The sequence below is a fragment of the Polyodon spathula genome, chromosome 25 (genome assembly GCF_017654505.1).
Source record: "Polyodon spathula isolate WHYD16114869_AA chromosome 25, ASM1765450v1, whole genome shotgun sequence".
In the NCBI taxonomy this organism is placed as follows: Eukaryota; Metazoa; Chordata; class Actinopteri; order Acipenseriformes; family Polyodontidae; genus Polyodon; species Polyodon spathula.
The window spans coordinates 20,344,556-20,367,076 of NC_054558.1; the positions used below are offsets into that span (position 1 = coordinate 20,344,556).

The window sequence follows — 22,521 nt, forward strand, 5'->3', positions numbered from 1 at the left end:
GACAGAGATGGAATTCAGTTGCTCAAATGATACAGAACAAATCTTACCAAACCTGCAGTCAGACAGCATGGTTTATTTTAAAGGCGGCAGGGACCCAAATGTCACAGAGAAACAGGTGCTTGTGGTTTAGCTCCCAAGGTGGTACGCATGAGGTATATCAGTGCTGTAATACAACTGGGGTATGGCTTTTAGTCTCACAGTTCCTGACAGAATACAAACCAGTGAAATCAGAACAGAATCAAACAATACCTGTGAATTAGAACACAGTGATGTCAGTGCCTGGGAAAGCAGCTTTCTAATTGGCACCAAGGGTTGATCATGGATTCTCTCCACAGCAGCCATCTTCCGAAGGGCTGAATTCTAGTACTGGTGCAACCTCTAGGGGGTGCAGCATTTTATAGTAAACTGGCTCATTTTCAAACCTACACTGTATACTTCTGAGCTGAGGTGTTATCAGTTGAATCAAATATATCAGATCAGCTCAAAAGGTAAAGGTGATCAGGGTTCAAAACCCAGAGATGATCTAGACTAAATTAAAAATTCAAAATCACTGAGAATGTTCTTTGAAAGCTTACTTGTCCCAAGGCAGTAACCGTTCTTGGTTAATTCCCTTTTTGTTTTATTTACTGTCCCTTCAATTAATTACACGATTGAACCAGATCCACTTCAGGCTTTTTTTAGTCCCTTGTTTGCATCTTGTTAAATCCATTAAAATGCCGTTTTGAATGCTGGTAAATCCATTCAAATCCTGCTAGTTATATCACACTGCCGACCTTTATCCTTTAGAACAGATTTCAAGGCAGGCTCCCAACAATGCCTCAACAGGCCTGCTTCAGAAGGCTGTGAGAAGGTATATTTTTTAGGGGAACCACTTTAGTCCGAGAAGTTAAATTACACAGTTTCAGCCGATTACTGACCGAGACAAAGAAAAGTCTAAAGCATTGTGTTCTTGTAAATATACTAGTAAGAACGGTGGAATTGTGCAGTCATTTAAACAGCATTAAAATTCAACTGAAATCTAAGTTTACTTTCAGTGCAGAAACAAGGAACTACTTTCAGGTTTTAAAAGGAAAATTATTGAAGCTTATCACTAGAAGATACTGCAATGGTGGCAAGTGATGAACACAGAAACTCCAAAATAGAACCACAGGTATTGCCCTAGTAAGGCATCTGGTTAAGTTTTCTGGGAAGGTTTTTATTGTTATTATTATTATTATTGTTAAAAAAAAAAAAAAAATGCAATTAAATAATAATAATAATAATAATAATAATAATAATAATACTGATAGAAACCTGTAAAAAATATTAAAATGTCTACACTTATTTAAATATGAAAATTATTAATAAAATCTTAACCAAGTGATAAAGGAACCTAGAGGCACCCCTCGCCCTGCTGGTGTCAGTTGCTGTTCTCTTTGGTGGTGATGGTGACCAGTTGCTTGGCTGCCTTGGCGATGTCATAGGCAGACTGGATGACCTGCTGGGTGACCAGCTGCATGTCAGCATCTGGACCGCTCTCCACAGGCAGGGTCTTCCTGCACTCTGACTGCAGACGATAAGCACTTGAAGTCAGCAGCCTGAGTGAGGCTCGGACCATCTCCGACCGCGGCTTCTGCAAACAGGAAGAAATAAATGTGTTTAACACTTGTGCTGTGTTGTCACTATAGGCAGCATAAACTGACATTTTATAAAATGTGATGGCATACCAACAGGCAATGTGTTAATGGTTATTCCCATTACACAATATTTACTTGTTGATTAGCAGGTTATGCAAAGTTACTTTGATACCACTAGAAAGCAGCATTTAATGAAAAAGGAAGAAGATAAAAATGGGGAGGAAAAAAAACCCAACAAAACCTGCAACTCACCTTGGGAAAGAGGGCAGCCATTTCGGTTACAGCGATGTGTATTCTTTCTGAACAAGGTATAAAACTATAGAGGGCAAACAACATTAATAACAATGAGACAACAGCTTAAGAAAAACTATAACATGCACCCAACATCGGTTAATGTTTGAAAAACGACAGGACACACAAAATCAAGACATTTTAAAAAGTAGTTCTGATCACTTTACTTGCTCATGAAGGCACTGAATTCTGGAATTTAGGTACATCGCTTCTATGTAGTTAAATATGAAATCAAAACATCTTTAGTAAAATGACGACGGAGCACAATCTTGTATTCGTTATTCCATTATGTTGTTCTTATTGATATAAAGGTATTCTTGCATAGGCAGGGTCATTGGGTTATCATGCACAGGGTGCCTGAAGAGATCATTCAGCACAGTCTTACTCCAAGCATTACACCCCCCTGGGCTATGCCTTGTAGCAATTCATGTTTTGGATAGTTTTTTTTTCGACAAAGATCTATCCATAGTACACATTCAAGGATTCGGTGGGTAAAAACAACAGAAAAGAGAGTCACAGTGGATACACATGAAAGGCAATCATTTCGAACCCATTGATATCTTTTTGGACCTGCTTGCTATAACCCATCAATACTTTCTCCAAAAGAAAGTTCAAATACCAAATACATAAAAGTAAATGCTAGTTAATTGTGGAGTTATCAATTCACACACGGGTCGTTTCTACTATTTAAAGCATGCCATGAACAATTTTGCAAAACAAGGATTTTAAGGCCTTTGGTTATTTTAATACAATTTAACGCAAGCCTTTCATGAATAAGCCCTGCTGCACAATGAGAGAGAGGAGAGACTGTGCCTGGGAGGCAGGGACAGAAGCCGGAATACCAGGAGGCAGGGTCGGGCTGGTACAGGCTGAGAGAATGCAGGGAAAGAGTTTTGTCAGCCCATGGAACCAGGGTACTGAAACAGCCGAGACTGTGCCTGAGCTTTCGCAGGCTCTCGCGCTCATTAAGTCTGCTTAGAACAGAGGACAAAAACCAGAAAACAAAGAGGAAAAAAAAAACAAGTAGAGGAAAGAGAGAAGGAGACAGAAACAGAAGTGAAATCATAGACGGAGAAGGCAAAACTACTATATATAATTAGGAAAATAAATCTTAATCCTTATCAGCATTCCAAATAAAAAAATGCTGGTTCTATGCCAGAAAAACACAAAGAGAGGAAGATGGGACAATGAGAAATGTACCAGCTCAGATTAACTCAAAACAGTGCTCTCAACTACAACAAATGGCACCCCATACAACAAGAATGGGTTATTAAGTGGCCTTCCACAATATTCCACTTCTATGCTGTAACTGAGGAAACAGAAATGCACAAGGAACAGCAGCAGTGCCTTTCTCAGCAGCAGTGAAGAAAGCATTTACCGGTTAGAGGAAATCCATACATCCTTCGCCCCTCCTTGTCCTCTCCCCCAGTCTCTCGCCCCTACCTGTCATGTTTGTCCTCTTGTGCGGCTCGCAGCAGCTCCTGAATGTTCTTGGTGATCTGCTCGGTTTTACGGATGACGTCCTCTGTACTGGGCAGGGTGGAGTCAGGCTCTGCTTCCAGGTCCTGATCCAGCTCAGGGATGGAGCCTCCTCCATGCCACCCGCTAGTTCTCAGCTTGCCCTTTCGATTGCATCTGCAAGAAACACAACCCACCATGAAACACTTGCACTGACCACCAGAAGGTCCTGGTTCTGTATAGCACAGAAAATAAAGAAAGACTCTTAAGCAGAACCCTTGATACTGGAGCAATCATGCAGTGTTTTTTTTTTTTTTTTTTTTTTTTAAATTTTAAATGCAGCCAAGTATGCAAAAAAATAACAAAAAAAAAACACACAGTGCAATACAAAAGGCAAATATAATGACGTTTAACACTTACCCTGTATCATCCAGTTCAGAGTCATTTGGTGTGTTGTCATAATCGCTGTCTGGCATGCTGCTTTGCTTTTCCAGTTTAGAGGCCTAAAACAATCAGAAACACAGTAACATGGAGTGCCTACTATAACATTCAAAAGCTTAATGCACAACACAGCCATTAGGGTTGAACAGAACAGCTGCTAAAGACAGGGGACTAGTTTTCCTGTTTCAATGCAAAGTTCCATGCTCAAACATATCCTGGCAATACCCAAATGACAAATCTTCAATTCAAAAGGTGTTGCCTTGGAGTTCAACACCTTAAGTGCTCCAAGGGAAATGTTCCACTGAACAACAATACACACTATGCTGGTGCAAATAAAGTATATCCCTAATTAAAATACAAAACAACACAACATCAAGTGACTTTGCATGAAACAAGCAAACCGACCTTTAAGCCAGAAATTAAATTGATTGTGATTTAGTCATTTCAAAACGCCAGTGTTAGTCCTGTGAGGTCACACACCCAGGGTTCAAATATATGTTCCATTACTTCTAATGATCAATGTGTTGTCTGTGGCCCGACGACAGATCAGCTACATCACCAAAAATGTATAATTAGTTTAATGATCTGGAGCTTCATTAAGCCCCCTTTTGTTTCTGGAAAGCGGACTCAAATATTTGAACTCCTGTGTTTAAGAGCAATGCCAGTACATAATGCTCAATTAGAACACACTGAAAACAATACTAAAAACACTTATGCTGCACAAAACAATATTGTCTCTATAAGTACTGGAGGATGAGAATTTTTTCCTATCAGGGTGAATGATTTCAAGACTAAGATTAATCTTGAACAGATCAATGTTAAACTGAACTAAATATACTGTTGTTACCAACACTGACGCACAGCCATTTCAATTCAAGATAACCCCCTCCAATAGACACACATAATGCTGTACAGAAATGACATTTAAATTGAGCACAAAAAGCAGTCCATTAAACCACATACATACCCTTGTTCCCCACCCAAGTGGGAAACAATCCTCTTCATAACTGATGGTCAAGAGGCCACAAAAGGTTATTTTCAGTGGCCATGGTTTCATGGCAACAACTGGCTATTATGTGTCACCTCAAACATCCGATTTCTTAACATTATGTAATTATCATCTTTCATGGCAACAGAAAATCCTCATTCCAGTAATGAATAGAAAAGCACTCTTGTTTTACCTGACCAGCTGTTTAAGTGCCACTGTTACTGCAGAGTGAACATGCTTGATGGAGCCTGTAGGTTAGAATTTTGCTCATAGGAAGCAATTTGGTTAATTATACATAATTACTCATAGCTGGTGCCGGCTTTGAAAAGAGTTATGACTCATAAGCAATCCTACTTCAGAAAGTAGAAGCCAAATTAATACCAACAATTATTATTATTATTTTATTATTTTTTTATTATTATTATTTTTTAATAAATCTGGAGATCAAAACTTGTCACAAGGTTACATTTGGGATCATATTCCTCTCAGAGTATAGATAAGGTTTGTGACCAATTCATTTTCAGAAAAGCTCTGTGCTTGAATATACAGTTTTTACTGACTGACTGTATCCTGTAAACAGAAATAAAAATAAATGAAGGTACCCCTCACTTCTGGAATACACTGCTTCTAAACCAGCAGCCAGCCTGCATTACCTAGGACAGGGTTAACAATGCTTTTATTACAGTGCTCTGCTGTTAGGAAAGGTGTGCAGTTACTGCAAGTGTTTTGCCAAAATCTCATGAATGGCATTTGGGTTTTCAAACATGTTTCTGTATAACAACAAGCCTGTGTTGGGGTGAAGCAGGTTTTAAAATAGTTGTTCCTCTTGTAAAGATCTCACATCATGCATGACAGAATAACGAGAGAGAATCCCTGATATCACGTTCAGAATTTTACCGAAGCTTAAATTCCTTAACCCTTGCCCGAAATGAATACTCACATTGCTAACCAGTATCTTAATGGCTCATAAATAATACTAAAGAAAAAAAAAAATGAACAAGTTTTTGACAGCACACCAACATGGGGGGGGGGGGGTGCTCACTATGCGACATTCTCAGTATGTGAGGTTAAACAAAAAGGAGAGACTGAGATACATATCAGAAGAAGAGTCAAAAAGGTGGAGAGATGGATCATGCAGCGGGACAGGAGGGGAGTATGAGGAGAAAGAGAGGGGTGGGGATGGAGGCCAGGGGCTGTCGGGGAGACCGCCACTTCCTCCGGGGCAACAGACCAACTGAGAAGGTACTTAACCCTTCGTGCATTCTCATCCCGCGACCAGGAGAGCGTGGAAGGGAAGGAAGGGAGAGATGAAGAGGAGGTCACGAAAGCACTCCTCCCAATCTAAAAGAGGGAGAAAAGAAAACTCGGGCAAAAAAAAAAAAAAACACATAACAAACCAAGACAAAAAAATAACAAATTAATACAATCTGGAAAGAATATAAAAACCAAAACCAACATATGTGAAAGACAGATACAGCATGCCAAGCTTTTGTTTGTTTATTTATTTTGGTTTGATTTTACAGTATTTCAAAATGTTCTTCGTGCATCTGGATTTATTTCTGATATTAGGAATATTGTTATGAAACTCCTGATGGCACATCAACATGCTGCCAGGAAGCAACACGTTTCCTTTCATCTCCTGAGGAATCTCACAATCTAACACGAGAAACTTCGGAACACTGTGGATGCACAGTAATGCAAACTATTTGCTGTGGAACTGAGGACACACAGCCAAACACATTTTTGTTTTCTTTATTTAAATACTGAAGGAGATCTTGGCATACCGATTAAAACACAAAACACACGTCTTGGTGTTTCTTCTCAAGAAACACCAAGACAACAAGAAATTAAAAACAGTTTGGGTCTGTTAAATACCAAAATGCAAAACAGATTGTTTGAATGGATCCTAGGTGTTAAATGTTACTGTCAATGGGGAGAACGAAAATAGAAAAATGACAAAACAATTACATATTTTTTTTTAAATGTTTAATACTAATTTCAGTGTTGTAGTACATAGCTAGCTAAATGTTATTTATAGAAAGCAGAAATATTTAAATAATTATCAAATACAAAACTCCAAGATCATCATATTTTCACAAAATAAAAGGTTCTTTCTATAACAATCACAAAAAAACCCACAAACAGTTTAAAAAGTCTCAGAAATCCTGACAAGTATGCTCAAAAAAGGGTGCACAAACATGATATAAATATCAGTAGTAATATTTAAAACAGACTTGATCAAATTAAATGGATCATTTGAATCCCGTTATTATCCTCACCCATAGGTCTAAAGCAGGGGTGTCCTCCTGGCTTTTGTTCCAACTGTCCCTTAAATTACTTAATTGGACCAATCAAGCACTTATTAGAAGCTTAATTGGTCCAATTAAGCAATTTAGGGCACAGTTGGAACAAAAACCAGGAGGGACACCGGCCCCCCAGGACTAGGATTGGGCACCCCTGGTCTAAAGCATTGGCTTCCCTATTTCTTTTGTCTAATTTAAAAAAAAAAATTAAATTAAATCAATATATGCATGATATGATAATATGAAATTGCACAGACAAGAGCAGTGCTTATCTAGTTCAATACAGGAATTGATTGGCCACCCAATACTTCATGTAAGAGTTACATAATTATTTATTATCCCTTGTATATGACCAAGTTGTCCGCCTCCCCCAGCTTAGAGGTCTATGCCCTGTCACGGGCATTGATAAACTGTGCGCTGGAACCAATGTGTGATCTTAACAGCTTGTCACTTTTTTTTTTTTTTTTTTGACCGATATTGCCCAGCTACAGTTGCTTTGAAATGGAAAGAAGCATAACTTTGGGAGATCAGAACAATTAGAAAGCTGCAAAAAAAAAAAAAAAAAAAAAAAAAGAAAAAAAGAAAACAAAAGGTCAAAGAGGCAAAAACTCTATGCAACCCGCCTCTAATTGTGGGAGTTCTCACTTACCCGGTGTGGTGGGAACCCGGCTGCCACCGGTTGGGAAGAGGGCTACACTCAACAGCAAGGGTAATGTCTGGTGCTCGGTGAAGATGTATGTGACCCACCTGAACTATCCACACGGCGACTTCTCTGGCTACACCCTCTTCTGGGTAGGTGACCTCTCCCTTTGGGAGAAAGGGCTTCTGACCAGAGCCAGTCTCATACATAGACATGGGCCGGCTGCCTCTTGCAGACGGACGCCGCTTCAGGGATGAAGGGCTGGAGGGGTCTGGGTATTCTGAACCAGTCGGGACCTGATAGATATTGGCTGTAACCTGCCGCCTGAGAGCAGTGTTCTCGCTTTGCAGTGTTTGCAGCTGGAAGAGACGTTTAGCAATAGGCTAAAAAGGTGCTTTTGCAGCAAGCTTTTCTTTTTGTTTATTTCCTTTTTTTAGATCAGAGATTCATGGGGATTGATGTGTTTCTTTAGAGTAAGAAAATGCATCTGTCAGTCTTCCTCATGAAAGACTTTTTTTTGGTTATGTGTGGTTCCTGTTCTGTGGCTAGGGAGGGTTACATAGCAAGACTTTACCCAATCTGCAGGGTACGATATGGTAAAAGAAAAACACTTCTCTTCCTATTCAAATCATCTGGGGTGAATCCACTACCTAGTTGCTACTTGCTCTACACTGTTAAAACCCTCTAATGTAATGAAAAATGAATATCCACTTTACAAGCTGGGCTTGTATGAACGATTTCTGAACCAAAATCCCTAAGCTTTTTAAAAGAACTTCTTGTAGCAGACACACACAATGTAGCCTTCATACATTACTGTTATAAACCAATATATAATGCCAAGATTATTTAGAATTCATGCCGGAAACACCTCATGTTTTTCTTAAATACATGTTATGTGCTATTAAATGGCACTTTTGTGTGTGCTCTCTGTAACAGAAGGTACAGGAGAATCTCCTTTTTACTATGGAGTCTGAAGATGCAGACTCCAATCTGGAAGGCTATCATTTACATTTCTAGAGACTTGCAACCTCCTTCCTTTTGTGTAATTCTACCCCAGATAAGCCATGTTTAAATTTGATGGTGTTGCTAGTCTGATTGAGTGTTTAAGTTTGAAAATCCATTCTTGCACCGTTTAAAGGAAAGTAATTTAGCATTGCACTAACTTTCCTGTATTCATTCTTATTTAAATTTTACAACTCAAGAGCAATATAACTGATGAAAAAGTTAAACCTAAAACATGCTTAGCAGAAAAACAAGACACAGCAAAACTTAAGCAAGCAGGCAAAGAATACAGCATGCAGCATCCAATTAAGAGACATCTTGATTCCTGCAAAAGTTATTGAGCCAGCTTGGTATAACTGGATCCCTGTAACTCTGCAAAAAGGTGATGATCAATAGAAGCAGAGGCAATAAAATTAGAATTAGAAGCTTTAAGAAAAATAGCTATTTCGGACATTCAGAAAAATGGTAAATTCAAGCAAAGACTATAAAATGTTTCTGCAGATAACATTTGAATGTAAAATACTCAAATTACCTTGCCTGCATTTGATCATGTTCAGCAGGAAGGGTTTAATAATATTATTATCTAAGGCAATATCATTGTATATTGATCAGCCGTAAGTTCACACAATGCCAGCCCACACAGCTTCACAGAGCACAGCTAGATTCTCCTTATATCAAGTTACCCAGAGCAAAACATGAATGTCTAGTTAAAGGTGTACAATCCACAATGCGGGAGAACATTCTTACAATCAAATGCAATAGTTGGGTGCAGCAAGGTCTAAATTACAGGTTTGGATCCCCGCTAAGCATCTCTATTTCTGATTCTGCTAGACCAACCAACACTTCGACCAGACTTTAACCAAACTTTAGGTTGGCCTAGCAGAACCAGGAGGTTGCCTCTGCTGAACTATCCTGATGCAATATCAGGCATGAACTTATAAAAGTTACCAGTTTTGATAAACTACTTTTTCATATGCTAGAACTTTAATAAAGGTGATGTCTGTATCAGCATCTTATTTCAAATATTTGGTGACAGGCTGTCAGCCCATTTGCAACCTGAGATTTAACAAAAAAAGACTGAATGGCAATGCGCTGAATGGCAATCTCTTTAAAAAAAAAATAAATAAAAATCTGTCTCCACTTTGTGTCCAATTTATTCAAATGTAAACTTCTCCCGGTTATATGTTACAACTTCGAATAACAATTTGATCCCTGCTTTGGCAAACAAAAAAAAACAAAAAAAAACAAAAAAAAAAAAGGAGTTTTCTTTTCTGGTTTCTCTATCTTCTATTACACCTCATTAGTTCCCCCTCTGCACTGTAATTTCACTCCTGTCCCACTCCTGTCCAGGTTGAAGTCTCCCAAGTAACAACACATGCATCAGAAACTCATTACTTTTTCATCAGCTCTCCAGTTCGACTAACAGGGGCTGATTTTACTTTTCTTTGTACAGCGTAAGGAACGTATTGCAATCAACACCAATGCACAGCTTTGGAAGACTCGAGATCCATATTTACATTTTTCACATCCTCCAGCACGGTTTTAATCTGAATGTTTCTATAATGTTCCACACAAGAGGTCAGCACTCCAACCACTGAGGTACTCCTTACCACATTAAACTCTAACCTTTCTCAATGGTTTGGGGCGACAGAGGATATGTGATCATTTAAAACATGAAAGTGCTGTAATACCAGGGAGGTCACTCGCTAAAATTAAGTTTCTGTTGAATGCAGTGTACTGAAATAGATGATAAAACAGATCTGATGCTTGTGTTTCAAGCATATTTACACACTTTACCCATTTTACAGGGTATCCCCTTTACAAAGATAGAGCTAATTCACAGCATTAAAACAACAGCGTTATGGTGCACTGCTGTGCCCCCTGCGATTTCTCAGACGCCCTGCAGCTATAAGGGGTCTGTGTTTGTGCCCTGGTGAGAGTGCTCTGAAGGTACCTTTTTCTGCATCAGCCTCAGTTCATCACTCAGGTTGCTGTTCACTTTCATTAGCTGGTGAATCTTTGCTTCTGATGCCGTCAGTGCGTTTTTAACCTCCATGAACTCCTGCACTGTGATTGGCCCATCTGACAAGTCTGAATCCACGCTCTGCCAAACAAATGAAGCCATCAGAAACACAGCCCATTCAGGCATGAAGGAGTATGGTAGGTATGGGGAATTTTAAGTTGGTGAAAATGAACGCACCATATGCAGCTAGCATTATTGTGCCTGCTAAAAAACAGCAATAATAATAATAATAATAATAATAATAATAATAATAATAATAATAATATTTCAACTAGAACATTTTATGATTATCACACATGTTGAAAGATGCTGAACAAGAATGCTTTCTCACAGGTTAAAAAAACATTTGCACCGACTAGTCTATTGCACTGAATATAAAGCAAGTTTCCAAATCTGCCTATTTTCCTAAACAGTGACCTGTATACCTGCATTACCTTGGCCCGGTTTGTTTTCACCGACGATGGCTCCAGATCCGTATCCTCATCTGAAGCCACGCTGTCGTAATCAGGCTGGTCATTGTCCTGACTTTCACTTCCATGTCGGCTCCCTATGTTCTTCAGTATCAGCTCTATGTTTTCTGGCAAAAAACAAAAACAAGAATATTTTTTTCTCAGCATTCCATTTCAGCGAGACCTTGAAAAAAAGCAGCTATTTTCATAAAATATTCATACGATATAAAAACAGATCTGAGGTGCACAGTCTCATTTTCAAGGTCACCCTGTTGGCTGTTTTAAAGTAGTGCTGTTTCTCAAAGACCATCACCTAAGACACACAGAACAGCAGATCAAGTGTTATACTCTACCTTTAGGGCTTGAAACAGAGCTTCCTAGCTGTCGACGTTTGGCATCACTTAAAATATCAATTACAAGGGTTGCAAATTCGTGAGCATTGAACCTTGCAAGTTTCTGTCTCCCCTGCAAAAATTCAATATAAATTAAACTGGATGTGTGCAAAACTCTAAATCACTCAGAAAGCGACAGACAAACAGCTTCTATTTACCCCAAAGTTTTAACACATTCAATAATTTCACATGAAAGTGGTATTGGGAATGGCACAGGCATGAGGAGAAGAGCCTGTTACTCTGTTAAATGATACCACCACGTGGTTACATTGGCAAACTGCAATAGTGGTTAAATAACCCTTTAAACAAGTCAAGGCTCCAAACAAGAAAATGTGTGCTGGGATGTCACTTCTCATTTTACATAATATTGTACATGCATGTTTTCCTTAACCCTTTCATGCATTGCGACCTCATATGGGGAAGAAAGTTTATATGGGGACATATGGAAAATGCATGAAGATGTCATTTTTCTACCCATACGTTTTTTTTTTTCCAAGCTTTTTTCAATATTTCATGTATGAAACAGGTTAAGGGTGTAATGCTGGTGCACATGATTACAAGAAAAGAAGTCAAACGAACAAAATGCAGATACTTGCCTGGTTCCTGGTTGAGGAGTATTCTGGGTTCACAGGAAGGAAAGGCACAACTGTAGTCTCGGTTACTAGGGTGCTGTGGTTCTGTGTTGCTAGCCACACTGTAAATGGCAGAGCACTTGGTCACTGAAAAGCTTTACTCTTGCAGCAATTCACTTCATGTCGGCTTCATGGATCTTAACTTGATTTCTTATGCTGTTGTTTTAAATGAGCACCAATTCATTTTGTTCATACATGAAGTGTTTTTAGCTTCACTGTAATAATTCTCACCTGCATCGGTCTCCCTTCTATCAACTTCATCGTAGACATCCATGGCCAATTCTTCAAATAAGTGATTGCTTAGCTGTAATCATATTTATTGGAGAAACAGAATTAGTGGTGAATAATAATACAGACATACATTACATCCAAGACTGATGTATTCACTGTGCTGAAATGCAAAAAACCTACAATATGTCCTCAAATATTTTAGCATGCAAGCTGATAGGATTACACATTAAATATATATATATATATATATATATATATATATATATATATATATATATATATATATATATATATATATATATATATATATATATTTTTTTTTTTTTTTCCCTCTTCTAAAAATAAAAAAAACCAACAAAGGTTTAAAATTACGAGGAATATATGTTTGCATAAAACTGTGATGTTAGTTTTACAGCATTTAAACAATACATCTTTAAAATTCACAAAGCCAAGGTATTATTACCTCAAGAGTAGCAAGTAACACAATTCAAAATAAGAAAATGTCTTGATGCCTAACAGCTGGGTTTCAAAGTATTCTTCCAGGAAGAAATAGTAACTTCTTTTTTCTTTGTATAGTACGTGTACCACGCACCAACCATCGGGGTGCATGTACAAAAATGTGCAATAATTACGCTGTCCGATTAAAAGGGAAAATGTTCAGGGGAGCCCTGAGAATGCACACTTACAGACTGAAGCTTTTTCTTAGCAGCTTTTGCCAATTCAGATAAGTCGAGACTGCTACAGAAACAAAAAAAAAAAACATTACCATTAAAACATTTAAAAACAGAAAAAAGAAAAAAAACAAAAAAACATGAAACTGTAGACAATTCAGGCTTGGATACTTACATGTGCCTAATCCATTCAAAGCAGCATTAAAAATAAAAAGTGAAAAATCTGTGATCTTATACAATAAGCATAACAGTTAAAGTCACAGAATTGAGCTTATAGTTGAACTGTGTGCTTGGTGTTACACCCAGGGCATAAAACTAACAAAACATACCTGGGCCCTGAGCCAGTGAACACTGCTCAGTGAGTAGCAGACACTGACAGCCAGCCTGCATCTCCAAAACTCCTGACTGGTGGAGAACTTGGCTCAGGAGTTCAAATGTAATGACCCTGTTTGAGCAACCAGGCTCTCATTCTCTATTTCTAAATTGATTTCCCAGACATAACAATTTCTTACCTGTCTGCCATTTGAGGAATTATAAAGTGCTGTCCACTTTTATGATCTGAAAAACACAAATGAAATAGTATGGAGTCAAGTAACACAAAAAGAACAGAGATCTGCTGGAAGCTTAATCTCATTCAGTTTTCAACTTACCCGGCTTTCTCCCACAGAGGTAGAATGCTAGCCTGTCAGTGAGTTCATACTGGATTTCAACCAACCGATCTGCAAGATCCTGATGTCCAGCTTGCCTAATAAATACATCAACACATGCTAATGATGCATGTATAAGCAAAAAGCACACTTTTTATTTATTTTTTTTATATGTTAAGAAGTGATTTAATGATGAAATATACTGAAACGCAGTGCCTTACCTTGCATAGTCAATTGGGGTTTTGCCACTAGCATCAGGAGCCCCAGGATCGGCACCGTACACAGTTAAAAGCTCAGCTTGTAAAATCTGCCCTGCTTTTGCTGCAACATGAAGGGGAGTGTTTCCTTTCTCCTACAAGGAATAGAAAACAATTAAAACTGGAGCTGACAAACAGGAACAGCTGCTACATCGTGGGGAGGTTTAACCTTGATTATCAGTGCTTGACTTACTGGGTGAAAGAAGTTTGCCTGGGCTCCAAGGGAGAGTAACCTCAAACACGTCTCCAGGTTCCCAGTCCGAACGCTTGAATGAAGTTGCTAGGGAAATTATGACATATGGTCACATCAAGGCTTTATGCACAGTACTAACTCTTCATTTTAAATAGTGTGACTGTTATATATTTACACAGGATGTATATGACAATAAATCAACAACCCATTTGCTCCTGGAAGTACAGACAGCGAAGTAGTAAAACATTTGAATTAGAAATACAATTCAAATATATAAAATTTGAGCAGTTTGGAAATAAAAAACATGATTTCATCATAAGACCAAAAAAAAAAAAGATCAGATTACTGATTCACAGCAAGTGTTTTCAATATTCCTCGTTCAAAGGGAGAGGCCAAAGACCACCCCTATCCGCTGAAAAATTAAGTTCTAGTTCTCCTGCATATTGAATTACAACTCCGTTTTTCCACTGTCCGTGCCAAGAAATCAAGACTTCACTACTGTAGACCTAAATGGCACCAGATCCATTAGAAATGCACTGACACAAACTGTCATAGCTGCACAGGGTCAGCGTTGGATGACAGAGGTCCATGTGCAAGCAGTGCATTTAAACTATGATACAGGTGCTTAAAATGCACCGCTATGATACAGCTATGTGATGTAATGTTGTACCTTACTGAGGTCCTTGGCTGTAACGCTGTCCTCATCCCGACATGGCATCCGATGGACAAATGCCAGCATCTGGTATTTGGCTCTTATAAACTCTGCTTTGTTTGGGCTTGGATAGAGAACAAGAGTGATTCAGGAGGTTCCTCTTACCACTACTTTATCAAATGAAGACATACGAATATTCAACAGCACACCAAAACCAACAGCATTATACTTTTGAAGCTGAAAAATATTTTATTTCAAAGATTGTCTTCACAAACAGTCAGTAACAGAATGATTCAGTTTAATACCTACAAACATGCTTGCACGACAAAAATACAGTACATATTTTAAATTAACTTCTGCGTTAATTACACAGTGGCTACGGCCAGGGATTTTACACAAGTAAATATATTGCATCTCTAGCCAGGAGCTAGTTACTTTAAATGGCATCTCAGGGCTCTGCGAATATTAACACTGAACGTTATTAGATAGTAACTCTTGGTTGCCAATTAACAACAGCTATACTCACTGTACTTTATCCTGTGGGTTGGCCTTACGCTTGCCACTCATTATTGATGCAGGATCCAGAAGGGAATGCTCCCATATTGAATTTGCACCATTACCATACAACGTCTGCACCATCTGCAAAATACAAATCAGAAATAATGCACTTACAGAAATATGCACACAAATGCAGGTATTAATCACCCACTAAGAACTGTGCTTGTAAACAGAGTGGTCTGCATGACACTTGCAGCCAGGGAACAACGAAACATGCTGCAAAGACAAACACCAACATTGGTTTCACTTCACTATTATGGGAACTGAACACACGAATAAGGGCTTTCTTTTTGAAGGCTCAGTTTCAAAATGTAGCCAGGAGAGGAAGAGCATCGAATCTTGGAGTTCACAAATCTTGAAACATGTTTCAAAATCAACAAGGATATCCTGTTTTAAAGTGGACCTGCTGTAGCTCTACTCCGATCTGATACTGTACTTGGTACAGAATAGACCTGTGCATTCCAGACAGACCTGATGACTCTAGACATTAAGCCCAGGGGCACACTGAAGTGATACAATGTCATCACCATCATAAACAACAACAATAATAATTATTAGATAGAGGCATGTCTGGATCATTCTCTATTCCTGTGACCAGGGTATTTCAAGCCCAGTGGGTGATAACTATCATTTTAAGATATACATGCCCAAGACCGATTTAATTCTTACCTGTAGCTGTGTGGCAGGCCAGGGCGTGTGTGTTAGATGCCGCACCTGAGAGCTGTGTCGTCCCAAACTTCTATGCACACTACAGCATTCATCACAGATTAACACTCCACGGTTAACAGAGGCCCAGCGCGGGTCTGTGCGGGGTGAACAAAAAATACAACTGTTAGACCTTGGCTACTAAATGAGCAGCTGGACCCCATCAGAACAGCTTCCCATTTCCACCTGCACAATTCTCCCTCCTCTCTATGTTGCCACTGTCATTCTTTTCATACAGACAAACACATCACTAGATGCAGTTAGTGAGGCTGGTAATGTTAAACATCCAGCATGATTATTGATCCTTTCCCCTTTTAAGCCCCCATGATTCCGTGGATTATTCCTCCATTTAGATAGAAGTGCTATAAAAGCTCAGCTGGAAAATGTTTGTCAAGAGCAGGCTAACACTTGCTGGAATATGTGTCAGGCACCAAATGCACTCAAGACAAACACCGAAAAACAGATCATATATTATCACCATCGTATTACGCAGCATAGCGACCTCCTGGCAAACATGTTATGGTGTCCAACATACACCCAAAGTCAAAGGAAAATCAGCTGTGTAAATGTAAAGGATATTGAGGTCTCTCATTATCTGCAATGTATTTTGTTTGTGCTGAAAGGTATGGCTTTGATATTTTTGTTTAGTTTAAAAAAAAAAAAAAAAACTGTAATCCAAGCCAAGGAAAAGCATCAATTATTAAATCACAGTATGACTGTTCAGTACCTTTTTTGCTTCGAAGGTCAGTATTACCAGTAGATTTGTGTCTCTCAGCAACCATACCAATATCCACAGCTGCTGTGAGTAAGTTAAGATGAACAAATTTACCATTGATTCCAAGCCAAACAGCGTACACATACCCCAGGCTTCGCTGTGAGCATTGGCCCATTGAGAATGCAGAACAGGAGATACTTTGAACTGCACTGGAGACAGCTAACCAGTGTGTACTAGCTGAGGAGTTTACTTATGGAAAACAAAATACTAAGAGCAGTTCCAGAGACTGTAGTTATGGTGTAAATGTATATTTCATTTTATATGACTGGTTGCTTAGCAGCCAATGCAACAGTGAGACACAGTTATCTTACACTATAAATAATGTTAATGAGAGGAAGATATGAGACTTCCTGCTAGACAAAATCTGAAAGCCAGTCAGTTCACACTAACACTATGTAGCCTAATATATATTATATATATATATATATATATTATTCTATTATATATATCTATCTATATATATATATATATATATATATATATATCTAATATATAATAATATAATAATCATATTATAATGCACGAATGTGGACAGAGTTTATATCATGCCTCTGATACTCGAGTCTATGCCATGATATTCCCAATCCTCGTGTCTTTAATCTGGTATGTTCATTGTGTCCCCCGAACTGTTATTAGATTCATAAATACTAATAATAATAATAATAATAATAATAATAATAATAATAATAATAATAAAGAAAAATACCACTGTTCACAATATTCTGTTTGACAAGAATCACAAACTACCATGAAAATTTAAATAAATACTTTCCAACACAGTGTGTAGCAAGCCATGTCTTAGATCAGTTTTTCTGTGGTTTCAAATAGACTTAAATCTTTCTCTTACAAAATAAAACATTTATTTACAGTCGCAAATAAGTGTCAAACTAAACAAAGAGAGTTTACAGATGGAGTTCTGGAGGCACATCAACCCGAGAACACAAAGCCAACTCCGAGCAAATCAAGCGGGCTTGTTGAAGCAGAACAAGCAGGGCTCATGGTCGAAGCAGAACTTTGTTCTGGGTCTCATCACTTGTTGGAATTGCCTTTGTATTCACGAAAACAGACCAGCCTTCTTTAGGTTTTTTTTTCTCTCCACTAACTCTACTCCGATTGAGCAGAGAACTCTTGTCCCGATTCTAGTTCTTTTTTTTAAAAAAAATTCATTATTTAAAAACTGTAAATGCAAAATATTGTTCTCCTAGCATCTGCCTGCACCACACTGTACTGGGTTAATGAAAGGGAAGTGGATCTATACTTCCATATATGGCCAACTGATGAAATTGTGTCACAGGTTTCACTTGATGTTTAGACAGTGCAACATAGATTACAAAGTACCAGCTTCCCCTTGCTTTGTGTGTCAAAATCATGCAAGAGTTTTCTGAATTACATGCTGCAGTTACAGTACAAAGATGAATATGTAATTATTTGTAATTACCAGATATTTATAACTTCTGTTTTAATATCTGTATTTAAATACACTTATTTTTTTTTAGATAAAAAGTTTGTTCTTGAAGCCCTTTTATATACTGTAATTAATTAAACTCCTTTGCAAGTTATATGTTGAACTTTGCATATCAAATGTTAATGTTTTCATTTTTTTTTTTCCCACCAAATGTTCATGCTAATTATTTTAGGTAGTAGAATACCATAAATTGGATATTCTAATTATTTGCATTCTACTGTAATCTCAGTCTGGGACTGGTGACACATACTACAGTATATGGCACTGCCTAGACTAGACTAGTGACTTCCTAATAAATGACAGATTTCAAGGGTAACATGATACTAAACCCTCAGCAACACTGTAAAATGAATTAATGTGGCACTGACTGTCTACATTCACACAGGACTACTAACCAACAGCTCACATGAACCTCAAGTAAAAATGGATTTCCTGTAAGAGTGAACTGCCCTGCCCGCACCCCTACCAGATTAAAAAAAAAAAAAGAAAAAAAGCTTCAGCTTCTAGTGCGACTCAAATAAAACACACTGATATTTTACCATACTGTGTTCACAAAGACCAAATACTCTAGCTGACACGAGCAGAAAACACTCCAAAAAAAAAAAAAAAAAAAAAAAACAGAATTTGCTTTGGCCACCTATTAAGCTAATATATTTCTCTTTGGTTTACCATAAAAAATGAATCAATTTAGAAAGAAGAAACAAAATGACATTTAAAGTGCCAGAAGAAATATTTAAAACCAGAAAATGTCAAAACGTCTTATTCTCAAGGGCTCTTGCAGCGATTAACTGCAAGTTTCAACAAGCACAGAGCAGATCATTCATAGATGTGTCCAGGGTTGGAAGTATATTTCAGAATTTCTTAGCATGAGGTCATAGCTTATGCAGAAATCTCAATTTGCAAGGATTTCAAAATGGAAAGGCAGGAGAAAACTAAACATATACAGTAAACAACAGAGAGAAAAAAAGAAATACCATTTTCGTGCCAGTTAGTTTTTTAAGTTATCAACTAGGGAATGTGTTGCAGTAATGCTGTAGCAAACAAGTCGCACAATACAGAGATCTGCTGATCACTATCACAGCATGTAGGGATGGGATCAGTATAATCTGTATTATGTACAATGAGTGGTCTTTCAGTTTCACGTTGCCATACACATTTGGGAGCTACTTCGACTTCTGATCTCAGCAAGTCTAATGTTTTGCATCTGTGCGAGTTTATTTTTCTGGTGCTGCTTGAAAGGCCATGCAGACCAGAGCAGTTCAGGCAGGCAAACCCTACCCTGCTTAGGCTCCCGTTAGTATTTACAGCATTGTGTAATCTGTGTATGCAGCCACCTCTGCCTCTAGATCTCTTGACACTGCCGTTTGTGTTTTGTGCAATGTCACTTTGTCCTTTTAAAAAAAATATAAAACTTCGACAGGATGCAATTATTTCAGATCCCATGTTGGGACCCATTAGTATTAACATTTTTTAAGGATTCTCTCATTCCAAAACCTGTTCAAGGCAATTTAAAAAAAACAACCCTCGTATTTGTCATGATGTCACTCCAGATGTTTACAGAATTCAATGTATGGTTTGGTCATTGCCAATAGCTGCAGTCAGATAATTCACCATTGTAGAAAAAAGTGTGTCCTCTCATCTACAGCCACACAAGTTCACTGTAGCCACTCCGGGGTATATATGCAGTATGACAGGTTATTTTCCATTCAAGTGTGTTTAAATGCGTGTGCGTGTGCGTGTGTGTGTGGCTCTCCTGTGGCTACATCCACAGCTGGTGAAACGAGTTACATTGGGGATTGGAAAGTGGTCAGGAGGTAACAATAATAATTGCAGTGACCTGTTGCACTATTTTCACAACTACTTCTACATTGATAACTGTATAAAACTATTTCATGTAAATAATCACAAAACAAGCATCAGTATCCCTCCCACAGTTACCTTGCTCACAGCTATAGTTTGTTTTGTTATGTGGTACTTGTAAATTTTGTAAAGCTGCTCTTAAGAAAGCGATCATACATGCAAATTAGGGCCAGTAACATAAGGCATACCATGTTATTTTACTGTCTTTAGAGAGCCACAACCTCTGCAACCTCTTTATCTCAGAGCTGAAGAACGTGTTGACAATGACATACCTTTAACAATTACAATGGGATCAGTACCCACCTTCCCTCCAGTAGGAACAAACGTAAATCAGAGCCTGAAGTAAAATGACAGAAGAAAAGGTGGCTCGCCCCCAAAGTCCTAACATTAGAGGCAATTACAGGTTGACTCAGCTGTAAACCAAATCCCTATGTTGTTTGTTACCCAAAGGTAACTATAGTATGCTAACAAGAGACCACTTGCCTTAATGGTGAAACATATAAGCATATATTACAGGAGACTATTTTAGGAACTAGCTTATTTTCTAGTCTCTTTGTTACAGATGTCAAGTACAGGCCAGTATAACTGTCAGATTAATGGACTGGATACAAAACAAATGCTTTAAATCTGTTTTCCAGATATCGTCAAAAGAAAGTCAGTTTAATTGACTTGCATGGAAACACCGGGACTGTTCCTACTTTAAATGTGTGCATGTCTGTTAACATTACCACTGAAAACTACACATAGCACTTGCAGCCTGAGGAACTCTCACTCGACAGCTTTGCACAAAATATTAAGACTGTGGCATGCACAGCAATAAAACAGGAAGAAAACTGCCGAGACACTTCACCAAGTCCGGAAATAAAAACAGCAACTATCTTTAGTGGCACTGCTTCAGAGATGGCTAGGAAGGTCCTTTTTTAAAAGCACTTCCTGTGGATTAGTTTTTTTTTTTTTTTTTGGGGGGGGGGGGATTTGAGTCTTCCAGCTGGGCCGGGAGCACCCTCGGCACGGCACTGATGTTAATAATATACGTGCCTATGAAAATGTAGCTTAAGCAGTGCTATGTTGAGCAATGATAATGTAAAGCAGACGGTAATGTGCTTTTTTACCCAGTGACTTACTAACCCCGAGCGCAGTGTCACCAAGGGGGGTCTCATTTAGGGTCTTATTTCCCAGCTGTTCCTTAGCAGCTGTCAGTTCAAGGTAAGCGCATGAAGTCATGTAAAATGGTGGAAAGTTGGGTCAAGCAGGTGTTAAAGACAGCACTGCTGTTTTTCTAGGCTTGCCAAAGTAGGTGGAATCAAATAGAGCTAGTGGAGTAGCCAAGCTTGGAAACAAAACTTATTCTGAATAGTTTTCCAGTGCCTAGCAGTACTGGGGTATGAAACTGAAAATATATGTAAACGACATATTATAAACCTTCTTTGTAAATAAAAGGGAGTTACCTGGCTGACCAAGGGAGAAAAAAAAAAATGCAACGTCAATCCAATACGTCCTATACCTCAGATATTCACAATTCCCATTCCTGGTACCAAATTGAAACCAATGTAGCGGTTATTCCGGACTCAGATCACCCACGCTAAACTGAGACGAACTAAAAACACCACCACACTACTCACAGGTCAACATCGAAAAACCTGATCAGAAAATAAGAAAAGCGTTCTAGGAGCGCATTACAGCACATTATTTTCCACGCAAAAAAAAAAAAAAAAAAAAAAAAACTGAAGACAAACTAAAACCCAACAATGTTTTGACACAGGCGAAATATACTGACTTACATACTTGCGCCCGTTTTGTTTTTTTCAGCAGTTCTTCCAAAACATGGCATAAACAACACATTTTTTTTTTAATTGCAGCAGTCTGTATTATTATTATTATTATTATTATGATTATTATTATTATTATTATTCAGTGTTTGCCACTTACCCGGGACGCTGCAATCTGCGCAAACCTCACTGCTCCGCAACCGCTTCGACATCCTTTTTATTTCGATAAAAGGCCTTTCTTTAATTAAAGGTCAATTGCTACGTTTTTCGCTTGCCTTAGCGAGTCATATATGATCCAGCGCATGTGACAGAGCACTTTGAAAAAGGTCCTAAAATCAAAAATAAAACGACAGAGTAATTTCCCTGTGTTTTAACAGCTCGGATTTCTGCTCAAGCAGCAGCTAGCAGAACGGAAACCCACCAGACCGAAGGAGGCCGGCCTCATTCACAAAAGGAACATACGTAAAGTCCGCAGCGTAAATCAACGAGGGAGTCGGAGCGCT

General features: G+C 38.3%; 1 protein-coding gene across 4 annotated transcripts; it reads right to left on the reverse strand.

The window, feature by feature from the left end:
* Window positions 1-1,290: 1,290 nt before the first annotated feature.
* LOC121299627 (ARF GTPase-activating protein GIT2-like) lies at window positions 1,291-22,443 on the reverse strand. 4 transcript variants are annotated; one of them, XM_041227475.1, is made up of 22 exons: window positions 22,179-22,443; window positions 16,114-16,247; window positions 15,413-15,525; window positions 14,905-15,010; window positions 14,235-14,321; window positions 14,006-14,136; window positions 13,788-13,882; window positions 13,650-13,695; window positions 13,153-13,204; window positions 12,467-12,539; window positions 12,200-12,297; window positions 11,565-11,676; window positions 11,197-11,339; window positions 10,694-10,843; window positions 7,875-8,096; window positions 7,747-7,788; window positions 6,046-6,135; window positions 3,786-3,868; window positions 3,351-3,542; window positions 2,750-2,878; window positions 1,869-1,932; window positions 1,291-1,612 (listed from the first exon to the last, which is right to left on the reverse strand). In XM_041227475.1, exons 1-22 carry the CDS (start codon window positions 22,228-22,230, stop codon window positions 1,400-1,402), a joined length of 2,427 nt encoding a protein of 808 aa, XP_041083409.1. In that variant the 5' UTR covers window positions 22,231-22,443; the 3' UTR covers window positions 1,291-1,399. The 4 variants fall into 4 exon arrangements, with proteins under 4 accessions (XP_041083409.1, XP_041083404.1, XP_041083406.1 ...); XM_041227470.1 differs by lacking the exons at window positions 2,750-2,878; window positions 7,747-7,788; window positions 7,875-8,096 and having other exon boundaries at window positions 11,188-11,339; XM_041227471.1 differs by lacking the exons at window positions 2,750-2,878; window positions 7,747-7,788; window positions 7,875-8,096 and having other exon boundaries at window positions 1,292-1,612; window positions 22,179-22,442.
* Between the last annotated feature and the right edge of the window lie 78 nt (window positions 22,444-22,521).